Source organism: Falco peregrinus, chromosome 7, assembly GCF_023634155.1.
Source record: "Falco peregrinus isolate bFalPer1 chromosome 7, bFalPer1.pri, whole genome shotgun sequence".
Classification (NCBI taxonomy): domain Eukaryota; kingdom Metazoa; phylum Chordata; class Aves; order Falconiformes; family Falconidae; genus Falco; species Falco peregrinus.
The window spans coordinates 91,407,407-91,423,179 of NC_073727.1; the positions used below are offsets into that span (position 1 = coordinate 91,407,407).

General features: G+C 41.4%; 1 protein-coding gene across 2 annotated transcripts in view; it reads right to left on the reverse strand.

Moving 5' to 3' along the window:
• The window catches only part of PNISR (PNN interacting serine and arginine rich protein), a 28,495-nt gene extending 12,812 nt beyond the window's left edge, over positions 1-15,683 (reverse strand). The window contains exons 1-3 of one of the 2 annotated variants that reach the window (XM_005236883.4): positions 15,502-15,683; positions 2,611-2,729; positions 1,173-1,358 (exon numbers count right to left, since the gene is read on the reverse strand). In XM_005236883.4, coding sequence (XP_005236940.1) covers positions 1,173-1,358; positions 2,611-2,698 — 274 coding nt within the window. In that variant the 5' untranslated portion in view covers positions 2,699-2,729; positions 15,502-15,683. The remainder of the gene's footprint in view (positions 1-1,172; positions 1,359-2,610; positions 2,730-15,501) is intronic. The other variant, XM_027786024.2, reaches the window with a different exon arrangement.
• Positions 15,684-15,773: the final 90 nt, after the last annotated feature.

Below are 15,773 nucleotides of genomic sequence, written 5' to 3' on the forward strand. Positions count from 1 at the left end.
TGTACTGTGAAATATAAAGTAAAAATTCTTACATGTGGCTAAAATAACTTAGAGCCCAGTGCAGGCAAGTGAAATCTGATGGCTACCTCCCTTTTGTTATGCAGATGTAAGAACCACCAATGACATTTAAAGCCTACTTTTATTAAACGTTGCACTTACATCTGAATAGTCACAGTGAAAACTGGAGATGTTATTCTTTCAATCACAACTAGAATATCAAGCATGAAGTGCTGTCTTCACCAAGATAACAGAAGGCATGCATGCAGGCGTACTAACCACCTTGCTCACACATTTCAAACATAGTGTGGTGACATAACAAACATTTCAGAAAAATTCTTAGCCAAAAATACCCAATCTCTACCCCATGCTTATTGCCCAGCTTATTTTATATGAAGTCTTAGAAAGAAAATGAATTTTCAGCCAAAACTGAACTGTTGAGGACATTACAAAGAGCTGAAAATAATCGATACAAAAAAAAAAAAGCATTCCACCAGCTTTAACTGACACTAACCGAAAACTTATGCAGATGACAATCAGATACATAAGCAAAAAAGGGCAAATACTACGTATGTCAAATGTAACAAAAACATTATTTTACACACAGAATTTCGCTCATCTCCTTTTTCATGATTTTAAGATACCTAAAGTCAGCATCTGCCAGTTACATTGTGAACTCATTCTACATGTCAAGATCATGCCAGAAGCAGGTATTACACTTCAGGAGAGGGCAACAGATGCTCTTTAATTCTGAGGCATCCTGTTGCCTTCAGTGCTGTTGTTCCTAGTGCAGTGGGATAAACAATAAAACATGTAAGATTTAAAAATAAGATCCAGGGAAATAAATATATGACTGCAATTCACACTTTACCTTCCTACAACGTTCAGGGGCAGGACAAATCTTTTGCGCATGTATATTATAAAACCAAGTTATTTATTTTATATAGAGATTACTGAGTTGTGTTATCTGACATCTGTGCCTGTACTGTTACCCATTTTGTGTAACACCTGATGGGAAAGTAGCAGCTCTGATATTCAGTTAATTAATTGATGCTATTGGAAGTTTTGCATCTTGAAACCTGAGGGACAGGGCATATTCACACCCAAAAGTGTCTGATTTAAAAAAAAAAAAATCATTACATGAAAAAAAGGAATTAATAGGAAGGAAAACAAACCTGGCTGCCACATTCTGTTGAAGTTGGGATCCCCCTGAAAATTATTATGGTTGTTTGTACCAGACTCTATTCCTGAAATATCCTGTCCATTTGGCATCATTCCTTGTTGTTCCACTACACTCTGTTGCCCTGAGGCTTCTCGCTGAGCAATCCATGCTTGAGCTAATGCAGCCCAGTCAATCTGGCCTAAAATAAACATAGGAAATTTAAAAGGTTAATATTCACATGTCAGAAGTTTAACACTGTTTCTCAATTACATGTCTCTTTGCTCAAGAGAAACAGCCAACGTTTACCTTCAGCAAGTACCATGAGCACCATTTAAACTCATTCACAGTGTACAGTAAACCAAACTGAAAGCAAATGTCAGTGTGCATACTTGCTGAAGTAGAGTTTCTCTGCATATGTTCAAAACGCCATAAGGCAGATTACTTTAGGTTCACATTAGCACCGAATGGGCGGTAGTAATACACTTTTCTCATAAGCGAACTAATTTTGGTATCAGCAAGAAATACATATATAGTCTTAAATTCATGAGGATTCAAGCGTAAGAAATACGCAGAAACTACATTTTGGAATGTATAATCTTTGTATAACCCCTGATTTCTGGAATACTGTTTTATGTTACCAGTTCTCTCCCCCCATTTTTTCTTTACCAGCATTCCTACCAGTAAGTAAATAAATTGGACTCTCAAGACGAGGACACTAGTATGTCTTCTGCTTATTGCCAAGTCAGGCAATAAATTCTTCTAGTGAAGTTACAGAAGTTGAAGTGACAGAAAGCAATGTAAAATCAGTGTGCCTGATGACTCCGCCTGCATATTAAATACATGCCTCCACTCTCTTTATCCATTTCTGTATTTCTCTTGATACTTTTGTTGTCACCTCACTCTCAATTTACAGTATATTATGTCCTACTGTTTAAATATTTCGGTTTTTTGGTGGGGAAAAAAAATCCAAACAAGAGATCAGGATCACCATTGCTGCCATAAAACCCAAATATACTAATCTTCCAGTGAGAATTTTTCTGTGTATACATCTGCATTAGTACTTCTGCCACAAGGCACTGAATAAAAAGCTGATTTTCTCAAACAAATAAATGACTCAGCTTGGCTAAAGAACTGACAGGGATATAGATTCTGTAAAACCACATGAGGTCTAAATGTATCTAGTGATCTGTATGTCTGGTAAAATGTTGATAATTCGTCCAGGATAACTCAGGTTGCTTGCCTGTATTTTGCATATTAAATATTAACTATGTCAAAACACATCAATATATGTTTTCCATTCTTTCTAGCTGTTCAGAAAAGCATCGTAAATGTATTATCTTGAGAGCAGCTACAAAAAAAAACAACTGTCAGTCATGCTCTGTAACAAAGTTACAAAAATTCAAATGACAACAGATTAAAAAAAGAATCCACAAAGCTTTCTATATACTTACTTGGGTCTTGCTGGTGCTGAAATGACTGCATCCACTGCTGTTGGTTCAAAGGCCATTGCTGCCAAGGTTGTCCACCTTGATCCCACATCTTTTAAGTCTTTATATAGTCTATATTTCAACTAAAAATAATAGTTGTATGTTTAAATAGATGCCCATGAAATATCACATAACTGAAACTTACATAACTGCAGATATAGTTAAGCCTTGCAAAGCAAGCTGAAGCAATGCTGGCTTAATATTTTAAGCTGGAGGACATGGTTCATCCTTTAGAGTAATATCTGAAAATATTACTGTAAGATTTCAGAAGCCTAGTATGCTTTCTCTGTATTTTTGCAAGGAAATTAACTACAAAATGACGTTCAAGGAGAGATATGACAAGTTTCTAAGACAAGAACTCATCTGTCAATAAATACAATTTAAAGTAAGTAAAAATATAGAAGATATTACTTATATCCTTGACTTGTATTTTAGGGGAAAAATGTGTATTTTTCTATACAAGTGCCATGCAAGGCTGTGAAGCGAGACAAAGGAAAATCACTGAATGGTAAAACATTGTTAATGACTGCACTGGAGAACTGCACAGGTACAAGATGGTGTCCACATGCATTTTATGCACTGTAGAGGCTCATTGTAATTTCTAGGTAACATATGCCTTCAAATCTAAGAAAGAAAAAAGTATCTCCGCATAATTACACATTTACCACATGGTCCTTTAGAATTGCAAGAAACATTTTTTGGCGCCATGTTGTATATCCTCACAGAGCAGGCAGCAGCAGCCCTAGGACCTGACGGCACGGGAGCTCCACAGCCTGCTTTTACATGAAGCTCCAGGACCGGCTTTGCAAGAATTTGATGAGGCACAGCAGTCCACCAGGTAGGTATGCCTATAATGGCATACCGATTCCGGTCATTTGTACCTCCTGTGTACACCTAACCTGCTACAGACAGAGGAACAGAGAGCGGCCACCTACACTGTTCCAAACAGCTTATCTGAAGACAAAGCCTGGGCACAGTTTTGGGAACACTTCACTCCAGGAACTGTTCCCAAACACCATTATGGGTAAGACTGCACCGTGACTCCCTCTGTCCTACCCAGTCTGTTAACAACTTCTCAAGAGGCCTTCCACTCTCACTGGATACACCCTCACACCACTCAACACATAACCCTTGATTTTATGCCATAAAAAAGTCACCCATGTAAGCTGTTTCAGACACCCCAAAAAAAAAAAAACCACCAAACGAGAAAAATTCATTCCCTGAGGTCACAGGAGCAGCCCACAAGACCTAGTTGTGGCTCACAGCCAAGTACAATACAGAACAGATGAACACAGCCTGTCCACTTCAGAGGAAGCTAGCTCCAAGCAGCCAGTGCCACTCGGGGGCTCAGCCAGCAACACAACCCTAACCATTCCGAGTAGGACGCATGCAGCCACACAGAGCTGGCTTTCAGTAGATGGAAGAGCAGCAATTACAGTGGATCCTGCTTGCAAAGGGATCTCCTGCTTAGTGCTTATACGTTCATACAAATAATTGCATGACTGCATAGGAAGAGAGCATCACACTACAAAAATGCACAACAAAAAATGCCGTACATAACATCATGCTGTGTTGGGTCACACAGAGATGAATGCAAGCTCATATTTTGAAAAATAAGATTTGCCAGAAGTATGCATCTGAAAAAATGTAGATCACCTTCATTTTGAGATTGAGACCACTTATATTCAAGCTAGTACAAAAATTACACATGCATGGCTTGGAAAAATTCAGTTGCAAAAGCTTGGGGGGGGGCTTTAAACAAGACCAGAGCAACTTTGGTAACAGGGGGGAGTATTGGACCAAACCTACTTTTCACTATTTTCACTATCTTTTCTTGCAAATTAAGGGGTGTGGTGTGGTGTGTGTGTGGTGTGTCCATTTCAATGATATCTTTATGATATCAAAACCTATAGTAACTGAAGTCAGTGAGCTTTTTTTTTTTACATTTTGATCTTTACCTAGAACATTAACTTTCTTATACCACTTCAGTCTGAGTGGCTAATAATGCACTTAATGCAACGTTTCACCTGGCCCTGCCATACCTAGCTCTCCAAGCATTCATATATAAATATTTCATACACTAAGCATGAAGAATTAACCTCACATACCATTTTCACCCTAAAGTAAGAAAAAGGGAACTGTTTCTTCCTAGCCTCCATTCATCTTTCCATACAGAATCCAAATTCTTTCAATTGTCAAACCTGTTTACATCTTAGAACAATATTGTTAACAACTGCAGTTCAAGTTAACCACTAGCCTTTAGAGTGCTGCACAGCCTCACAGTGCCACTCCGTTTCCAGCTGTCAAATCACACTAGCAATAATAAAAATATATTTCAGTAAAATATGGTAGCAATTTTTACCTAAATATATCATACCTTGGAAGAAGTTTGTGAAATTTCACTAAAATAAACTCAGCAAAAGATTTAGAAGATTGAACTGTTTCATCAATAATATAAGTGACACTTGGGCATATAACTGAATGCCCAAACCCCCAAATTTTCCAAGTTACAGAAATATCAATTTATCTTATGGAAGTGTAATAATATTAAGAGCACCTCTACAAAGTCAACTGAATTGGAACCTCCTACACACAGTTTTTACTTGATAGGATTAGATGAGATTTATTTTTACTGGACTGGCTATATCTCAGTCCTAAACTCTTGGACATTACAGATTTTTACATGTTTCAGCTCACACAATTAGCTTATAAGAAACTTTTGTACCTGTTAAAATGCTTATCAATTATCTGTTTCTCACAGTTTCTGCACTGAAAAGGATGTTTAGTGTTCTAGACTTTTCTTTATTCTCAGGCCCTGATCCTCACTGTGGGCAAAGCGAAACATTAGTTCAGAGTGTAAGAAGGTCTAAGCTAACAAATGCCTCCAGATGTCCTCTGTATAACCTGCCCCCAACATAGCAACTACCTTACTATTTTACAAGATGTTCAAAGAAATAAATTCAACTCTTTTTGTAGGGGAGAGAAATTATTCTGCTGCTGTATCAATTGGTATATGAAAAAGTGAGCAAGGGACACAGAATTAAATTCACAGGCAGTCAATTTAAGCAGCAGCAGCATTCATTCCCCTCCTGGCTTCCCTTTCAGCAAGTTATCACGCCCTAGAACACCAAGGCCAAGTCTGCACTCCTAAGGGAAGTGGTGCCGAAGGACTCCACCATCTGCCCATTAGAGAGCAGCAGCAACCCAAGCCACCTAGCACTCCTCCAGACTGCTCCCAAGCATGTTTTGTGTGTCAGCACAAACCTGGCACCCAGTGGGCAGTTAGGACGTGGCCATTCTGGTTTGGAAGGTCAGAGACTTTCATTCACCGCCAGCTGGCTTCAGGGCCACAGTAAAAAACCCAGTCAGGTTTTCGTTGTTAGCATACATAGCTGCTTATCCATGACTCTGCAATATAATATGGCCTAGAGTCTTCAATTTTCTCCAGAGTGATTATTTCACCTTATTATTGCTATTTTGGGGAGAGAAATCAGCTGGGAAGTGCAAAGCAAGAGGTCAAAACATGGAGTTGATTTCTATTTTGATGCACAAAAGTATGACAAGACAGCAACAACTGCGTAAAACCTTGAAGAACCTCAACATTTTATTAACGCAATTTATGTCATCCAGAGCAGACTGATTTAAAATCACTGCCATTTGAAACTGCTAACTTCAGTCTGTGAACTGTATTTGAAAGCTTTAAATTCTGTATTGCATTTGTACTTTCACTGTTTTCCTGAAGAAATGTTGATTTTCATAGGCTGGCGACTATAAAACATGCTGGATTTCAAGTACACAGATTTGTTACCAAATTCAGTGTAAAAACTTTACTAATCAGAAATATGTACTCCACAAATACTTAAACAACTACATCACTTCCTTCATGCAACCGTATATGCAAACACCCTTTTTTAATTATCATATGAAAAGTGGCCAAAACTATTTCTAATTTTCTATTTATTTCAACTCATCTTTGTTGTTGTGCGATTTTTTGGACAGAAACAGGAATGGGGTATGGAAGGAACAAAATTAGCACCTTAAAATGTTTATAAAACTAACCTCAAGATACACTGACTAAAAGAGAAGACCACATTTATTCAGATTCTTTTAGTATTGGAAACTAAATGATATATTTTAATATGCACTACTCAGAGCCAGTGCACACAAGAGGTAAGGCCTCTATCTATATGGTGACCTGAAACAGCAGGACATCATTACCTTCTGTGAAACAGACTTCCCTCCCCGCTTGGGTTTCCTGCACTTTTTCCAAGTCTTCACTAAATGGTATAAAGTAAACACAAAAAAGGTATTTGATATAAAATTTCACTTACTACAAGGAGGCTACATGCATTTAAAGGTGGTTTATTGTCTTCACAAATTGTTTTGCTAAGCACTGCAGTGCTTAATGGTTTCATCCACTTTTAAGTTTCAGAGGCAAACTTGCTTTAGCTCTTTAAGTTATATTCTGAAAGATAACTAAATAAATCTTATATACAGACACATGTATTAAATGTCATGCATGTAAGCTATTTGATGTTACTCTTCTTTACATAAAAGTAACATGACTTTGTGTATCACTTGTGAAACTTTGCTGAGAAGAGTATGTAAGAACTTTTCAACAGAATCCCAATATTGTCCCATCAGACATCCTGACATTTTCCTTTGCTACTGATGCTATTTCAAAGATGCCAAAAATAGAAACAGAGGAAAGTCTCACAATAATGAACAAACCAGATGTGAGTTACCAAAATCACACTTTTGAACCTCAGTCCCATAAACTAGAAAGGGCACAAACTACTTCTAAAAGAACTCACAAAACACAATGAAGAAAATGTACCCTGCTGTTAGTAATTTTAAATTCATTGCAAGGGATTCACCCCCAATACTGGGGGGGGGGACTGAACCGAACACCAACAAACAATGCCTCTCCCCCACCAAATCAGTAACTTTAAAAAGCTTGAAACAGCTGAAATGTCTTGTACTAATATATGTGATGAGAAGCAAACATTATTTTCCTGAGATACATCAAGTAGTAATAATGGAAAAAAGAGAATCAAAGTCCTCTCCCACCTAATTAAAATCTGCATTGCCAAAACTAACTTAGGATGCTGCCACATTTATTATAAACAAGTTTTAATTTCTTACAAAGTGCCCAAATCAGCATCACCTCAAAGAAAGAGGCTTCACCTAACACAATAGACAGCTCTAAGCCTACCTCCCGCTAGTGACACAAGGCCAAATACACAACAGAGCATCCAAACCGCAGTGAAACAAGCTTTATTCTCCACTGAAGGGTGGGTGGGAAAGGAAGATGAACACTAGCTACAATCTACTAAATTCATGCATTAGCAAGACACTAACAGAAGGCGTATATCAACTGAGAAGACACTAAGACACTCTGGTTCTGATGTCACCTGTGCATACAAGAGGTTTTGAAAAGCAGAGAGATTCAAAGAACAGATCCATTTTACAGGTACCTGCCTGCAAAGGAGAATGCAGATACTACCATCCCTTACAACGATGGGTTAAGGTTCTTTTACTTAGCTATTCTGCTCCCCAATTTAACTGGACATAGCCTTTCTGCTTTCTCTCTCTAGCAAAAACAAATAAACAAAAGAACATTTATTGGTGCTTCAAGAGCTGTTCACTGATGTCAGATCACAGAACAGGAACCTGAATCTATTAAAAATCTGTTTACCAGTGAAGAAACAGAAGCCAATTCAGGATTCTTTTTGTTTTGTACTGAAATACAATCACATGAGGGAAACTGCCCATCAATTCACATTTAATTCCAGTTACATGTACTTAGATTATAAAAAGTTACTGTGGCATTTCAAAATTTTGCTATTTTTAAGAGCAAATATGTTCTGAAATATGTTCTGTTGTGTATTTAAAAAACTAAAAGATACTCCTATTCAAAGGCTGGACCTACTGAACTTTATTCAAAGACAGGATATGCTGAAGTTTTATTGTAGCAAGTTACTGGTACTAAAATGTGTCGCCTTTGAGAGGACTGCTGGTGAAAGCTCCCCTGCTGTCAATAAAAGCTGACATAGTGGCACAGATAGGACTTACCTTGTTTCCCAGCAGACAGCAACCTCTGACAGCCAACAGCACTCAAAAAAATTTAAAGCTGGTGTCAAACTCTCTACTATACTTCAGTATTTACCCAAAAAAATACTAGGTTAAGACAGAGAAAGAACAGATATTTTAAAAGGCACCTTTCCACTCCTGAACTGTGATGTGCATCTCAGCTACAGATTATATCTCAGTGTTAACCTCTTCTTTTAGGAAAAAAAGGTATTTCTTTCAACCTTCCTATCTGCAAAATAAGATACCTTCCAATACAGTTGTATGATGTGTCCAGACACACCACACGTGGTGAAAAGGATACAAATAGAAGCTACTTACCAGTAACCAGAGCTTTGAATGATAATTCATACGCTCACCTTTAAAAAACGCCCCCTAGTACTCCCTACAAAACATAGTTACCTTGAAGCAAATTACAGACCTTCACACCAACAGGAGTGCCACTGTCAAGTAGAGCATGGCTTCCTGATGATTTCCCAATGGCACACTACTTGGTGAAGGCCCCCGTACTTAGTTGTCCACCGATGTAAAAGATGGATCCATTTTTTTATACAAGGCCACCAAAAGAACTTGAGCTCTAGCAGACTCGGTCAGATTCCTCAGACAACTCCAACTCAGCAGTTTCATAGCATAAGCTCATAAAATCTGTTATCCAGTTCAACAGCGCTTGTGCAGAGGTAACTATGCTCACACTTCTCAACAATGGAGAGGAGCAGTCTCAGGCAGTGAGGCTCAGCCCTATCAATGTCAAAAGACAAAGCCCACTTGTCACTCTGGAGATGCTATCCCCTTTACATACCTTATGACACTGGCTGCAGCAGAACTGAAAAATACCAAGAAATTTCCCCTGGAAAGATAAGCAAAATCTGCCCCTAAATAAAATAGAGCTAAGAGATAATCTGAATTGCTCCAAATCATGCTGATGGCCCAAGACAAGAAGCACTGAGACTTAGGAAACTAGCTCAGCTACAGAAAAGCATGAGGAAGACAACTACCCACCATCCCTAGTTGGCCAGATGAGTACATCTAGCAGACTCTTTCTTGCTCCTTCCAAGAACCTTCCACCACTGCAACAATATGCTTCTGCCCAGTATGAATGTCACACAACATCCAAACTATGCAAAATACCTTACAGATCAACAGCTTCTGCAGAAGAAAAGATCTGGAGATTCTGAATGGCTTGTCCCAGGAAATTCATGGAAGTGAAATAACTTGGCCATGAAAAACAAGCATTCTTTGGAAGATGAAATTAAATAGGGTTATTTGTTAGAAGCAAGATTACCTCAACTCCAAGAAATCAGAAGACAGCCTAAGACTCGGGCTGTCGCTAAGGAGGAAAGTAAAAGGCGTCTTCTGCTGTGTCAAGCTGAACAGATCAAGGTTAGGACCTCCTACATCTGACATCATCATTTGACCAGATCTCCAGCTCACAATCTAGCAGTCTGGTTTACTCAACCTTGTAGACAGGTAGACTAGACAGGTGATTCTGGAGCCTAGAGAACCAGAGCCAATAAACAAGTGCTTTCTGATGCAGAACAGAGGCTGATGCATCACCTTTCTGATGTTACTCATCATCCCTGAACAGCAGGTCCATATGTTACATGAGATGGCCCAACAAGTTCTACTTGCAATCTGAGCTCTAATACACAGCTGCAGAAGTTCTTATGGCAACCAAAGATTTTGTTTTGCAGGCCTTCCAAACAGGCATTGCATTTTAGCAGAGAAGTATCCACTATCTAAATAAGCAAAGCTGAAATCGCAGGACATCATGCATACTTTCAGAACCCCTACACAGCCAGTCTTTGGGCCCCAGTGTTTAAAGACAACACACTCTTTTTAATACTCCATTCATAGATCAGATATCTAGGTAAAAAAACAGATGTTCCATCTCTTCTAAGATAACCTGCCATTGCAGCCATGACTTCTTGACTATCTTTAGGTCTACAGAGCAGCTGGAGGGAAGGACTCCAAGAGGTAGGGAGTCCTCGTTTGTAATAAACTGCAAATACTGCTTTTGAAACAAACTAATATTAAGTAATCAGTGTCACTAGCCAGGCAATCTTTTGGCATGAGGTCAAGACAACACAAGCAGCAAAGGTACACCAGTCTCTGTTTGATGCTCTTTGTGGAATTCCTGGGCTGCAGGGAGTCATCCACGTCACACCTTGAGAAGGATCTCAAAAGCACCACATAATCTGTGGGCAGAGCTTCTCTGTCCCATATAGGTTTAGGCTATGGAGGTGGACCTAAAGGAAAATAGAGATGTTTCAGAAGCAGAGGTCCTTGAAAAGAACAGCCTGATCTCCTGATCTTTTGTGCAAGCACCTTGTTTTAATGTAAGGTTTTTTCCTTTCATTCAAGGTAGCTGATATTGACTCCATGAAGTTTTAGCACACTGACTTAAGGCTTACGGTGAATTCCCATGATGAATTTTGTGAAACCATTCAGTTGCAAATAGCATTAATCTAACCATACATTCACAACAACTGGAGCAAAAGCAGTTGTTAGAAAGACAGGAATCAGACCAATGCCACCAAGAGTTCAAGCTCAACAGTGTTGAGAGCCGTTTCCTCCCATGCCTTCCTCCCACTATGCTATTGCTTCATCAGGGTCATGGTAGCATAGACCTCACTGATGAGGCTGGAAGGACTGGGGGATAAAACCCCTAGGGATACAACCCCAACAGTTCACAGGTTTCTCCCAAGGAATTACACAGCGCAGCTCACCCACGGTATTGCTGACATCTAACTGAGCTGGAGTCCAAAGTCAATAAAGGACACACTGTGTAAACTCCAAGAGTATCTATCTCAATGTACTCCAAACCGTAAGGAAATGTAAACTGAGCACTTCTTCCATGACTGCGTCACTGGAATAAGGAATACTTTACTGTAAGAATCTGTACACAACAGGTGTGACTGAAAGGAAAGATGCAAAGGAAAAATGGCCTTGCACACCCAAAGGACCTCTTCCACCAAGAAGAAAAATTTAATGCAGGAAGAGTACCACAAGAATCATCAGTTGGTGGTGTTAATGTAGGAGACCCAGGTAAGTCAGAACACCTCTGCAACTGAAAAGATTTGGGAGTATGGAAAAGCACTGCAACCTATGCACCCATGTAGGAACAAATGCTAGAAGTCACTACATAAGTGCTGCAGACACACATTCACTCAGTCAGAACAAATGTATACCATTACTCAAACTAAAACATACCAGCTTTCACTTTATTGGAGAAAAAAAAATTTAGGACTGTATTATACTCTGCTGCTGGTTAGAAAATGAAACATTTATCGGGTGAGCCAAGTTTGCAAAAAATCAGTAAAAACAGTTAAAGTAACTATCTTGACTGCTACTGTCTTTTACCCATCCCACTTTTAGTTGGCAAAACACTTCTTTCTATGCATCACTTGAGACATCACCCTAAGCTGGTACAGATATTTAATGCCCAGATACCATGCATCTGTTCTCTTCCCAAGAACCAGAAGCTACACCAATGTGCCTCCTGGGATCTGTTAGCAAGATGTCCAGTCAAAAAATGTGCAAAATCCTTCCAGGCCATTTACAGTTGTATATTAGTAGAATGCTGGAAGTCAACTTTATTACTCCACTGCATTTTTTAACATGAGAATTATTCTTTCTCAGGCTTTCCAAACACGTAACCAAGATCCAAAAGACAGAACCAGAAAAAGAACTGAAGAAAACAGCTTGTATGATATCTGCAAAGTTTTCCAGAACCTGGTTAACGCTTCAGCATGCCGGACTAATATTTACAGTGTCACCAAAATGAAGCAGGCTGAACAAAGGCCAAATTAAAAAAAAAAAAAAGGTACTATGAAAACTTCTTCAGTGAGTCATTCAAGCAGTATAGCTTCCAAGGTTTGTTATTTTAAACTTAAATCTACATATCCACCAAGCTGAAGCCAACACTTTCAAAAGAACAAAAGGACCAGATATTGGCAACTCAGGTATCATTTGCCTTTTTTTTTTTATATTACTAAGACATAAGGCCAAACACATACTTTGAGTATAATAAAGCACCAAACTGCTGCTAAAATATTTACTATACAGAAACATCATAGTAATTTTGGCAGTTTGAGTCAAAACTCTACTGGATTTGGGGGGATGGGGGCGGGGGGGAGTCTGGTCTGATTATTTTTTGCATGTAATCATTCCACTAGAAGACACAATGTGAAATTTTCAATTAGCCATGTAATGCAGCATTATTTTTTTTCTGAAGTGAACTGTCCATTTGCAACTTCCTCCTTGATGAACATGCTGTGCACAAAAAAGGAATCGTACCAATAACTAAATAAACAACTACTCCCTGCTGGTCATGAGCAGATACTACCCCCAATGATAAACAGTTATCATTTAAGGAAGAGATATCAGCTAGTGATGGAAGTAAAAACATTTAATAAAACCTACCCACAGTATTATTTCTTGCGAAAGGCAGACTTATGATCATCATTACTTCAGTCATGAGAAGGGAGACTGGACACTCCTGTCTCCATAATGTATTTCCATAATCCTGCACCTAACTGTAAACCAAACACGGTCAAGACTCCCCTCTACCACTACAGGTTATATGGTGAGTTGTCCACTAAAAAATTGCAGAATGCTAAATTTGTGGACTCTTAAGCCCTGTAATACCTCTGAGCCCCAAAGGGGATAAACCACTCTTTCAGAGCAGGAGTTTGCATGGCACATGTGACAAAAGACAACACAGGAAGTCTCTTAATGGCATAATAGCAGAGATGACACACAAGGGTCGCTGCTGCCTCAGACAAAAATCAGTGCCTGGTCTTCTGATTTGCCACTGATTTGTCGGTAATGTTAGTGACTTGTCCCTGGACAAAGCTGAGGCTCCCAGTTCCCATTGTGTTCTACAATCGGGGGGGAGCTGCAGCATCTGTCACCTCTCCAAGGCACCATCCCTCAGCAGAGCCTGACTTTAGAATTCAAAAGGGGCTTCTTACTCCAGTTGGACTTCAGATGGACTGGCGTGTTATTTGTAACCCTGTCTTTGTAAAAAAGATGCTTGAATATTGTCTGCTGGTAGACATGCTTTATGCTTTGAAGACTACCATTCCTCATCTTTAAAATGTGGCTTACCCCTGGCCTTAAAACAAATCCTTCAGAGCATCCCTTGCTCCCTGTATCCCACGCTTTTCAATATTGTTTGCATATAAGCATTTACAAGTATAACCCTAAGAGAAGAAATGATGGGCAATCAAGGTGGCTGAATACTCTGTATAGTAATTTGTTTCAGAAACTTGGCAAATTTCAGCTGGGATAGCACACAGAATGCTGAGGGTTGGAAGGGACCTTCCAACACCATCTAGTCCAGCCCCCCTGCCATAGGCAGGGTCATCTACCACTAGACCAAGTTGCTCAAAGGCCTATCCAACCTGGCCTTGAACACTTCAGGCATCCACAATTTCTTGGGGAAACCTACTGCGCTGTCCCACCACCCTTATCATAAAAAAATTTCTTCCTTATGTCCAAGTGTAAAACCTCTTTCAGTTTATAAACAGTTGCCCCTTGTCCTGTTCCTACAGGACCTGGTAACAAGCCTGCTTCGATTTTTCTAATAAGCCTCTTTTATATATTGAAAGGCTGCAATAAGGTCTCCCTGGGGCCTCCTCTTCTCCAGGCTGAATAATACCAACTCTCTCAGCCTGTCTTCACAAGGAGAGATGCTCCAGCCCACCGACCATTTTTGTGGCCGCATCCTTAAACGTAAAGCCTAGCACATCCCATCAAAGTTTAGATCAACACTGAACTTTGAGGGATTGTCTACAGAAGTACCGAGAGTCTGTGTGGGTAAACGCTTAATGGAAAAAGGCTTGCAAACCCGTTGTCTGTTTAAGCATCCATTTAGAAACACCCTGTGTTTGCCAAGCTGCAGAACCAAGTTCAGGTATCTTACAAACGTTACTGCATGTGATGATATTGTTAACTTCAGTTCATTGGAGCCCTCCAGTGGAACAAAGTCATGAGAATTGCCAGGAAATCCATGAAACAGCACAAACATTCCACAGAGACATTGTATCTGCAGAAGCCACAGTCAACTACGAAATCCTGGTGCACGTGTTGCTTCCTAACTAGGTTACTGGCTAAATAAGTAGACATTCTCCCCTGCGCATTAAGAGGCGTTGCTTTCCTACAACGAGCAGCGCTCCTTCAGCAGTCCGGGGTCAGCTGCGCGCTCCCGCCGCCGGCGCGCTGCGTACGTGCGCTCCTCCCGGGCCTTGCCCGGCCACCCCGCAGAGCCAACAGCACCCGCGGCCGCTTCACCCCCGGCAGAGGCGGCGCCCGGCGACCCCGGGCCCCCCGCGCGGCCCCGGGGCATGCGCACTGGCAGGTAACGGGACCCGGCCCCGGCGGACACCGGGGACCCCCAGCGAGGCGGCGGCGCATGCGCGCTGGGCGGGACGGGGTCCCGAGGGCTCCCCGGCGCTGGCCGCCACTCGTCCCCCCGCGCCCCCGCCGCGCATGCGCAGTGGGGCACCCGGGCGGCGGGGGAGGGAGGGCGAAGAGCTCGAGTCGTCCCTTTTCGTCCAGGCCAGCGATTTCCGCTGGCTGCTGCGCGGCGCCGCCGGCTCCTCACGCCCGGCCAGGAGCTGCCGCCACGCCGCCCTCACAACGCCTCCCGGTTCGACTCGCCTCGGCTGGGGGAGGAGGAGGAGCGAAGGGGAAGATCGGGTCAGCTCGACGCCCGCCGGCCCCCCGGGAGCGCTGGCGAGCGCAGCCTGCCCCGCTACTTACACTCTCCCCCGCCTCCCGCCGCAGGCGCCGCCGTTGCTACCGCTCGGCGGCCTCTTTCTCCCCTCTTTCGCTCCCCGTCTTCACGAACAAGACAATATGGCGCCTACTGGCGCTCACCCGGAAGTTAAACGCGTCACAGTGCTGACCCTTGCCTTCAACACGCGAACGCCTCTCGCCACCATCTTTGCTAAGGGTACGCGGGCAGGAGGGCGGTGCCTCCCTTCCCCCCTTCCCTCGGCGGGAAGCGGCCGCCCGCGGGCAACGCCGCGTCG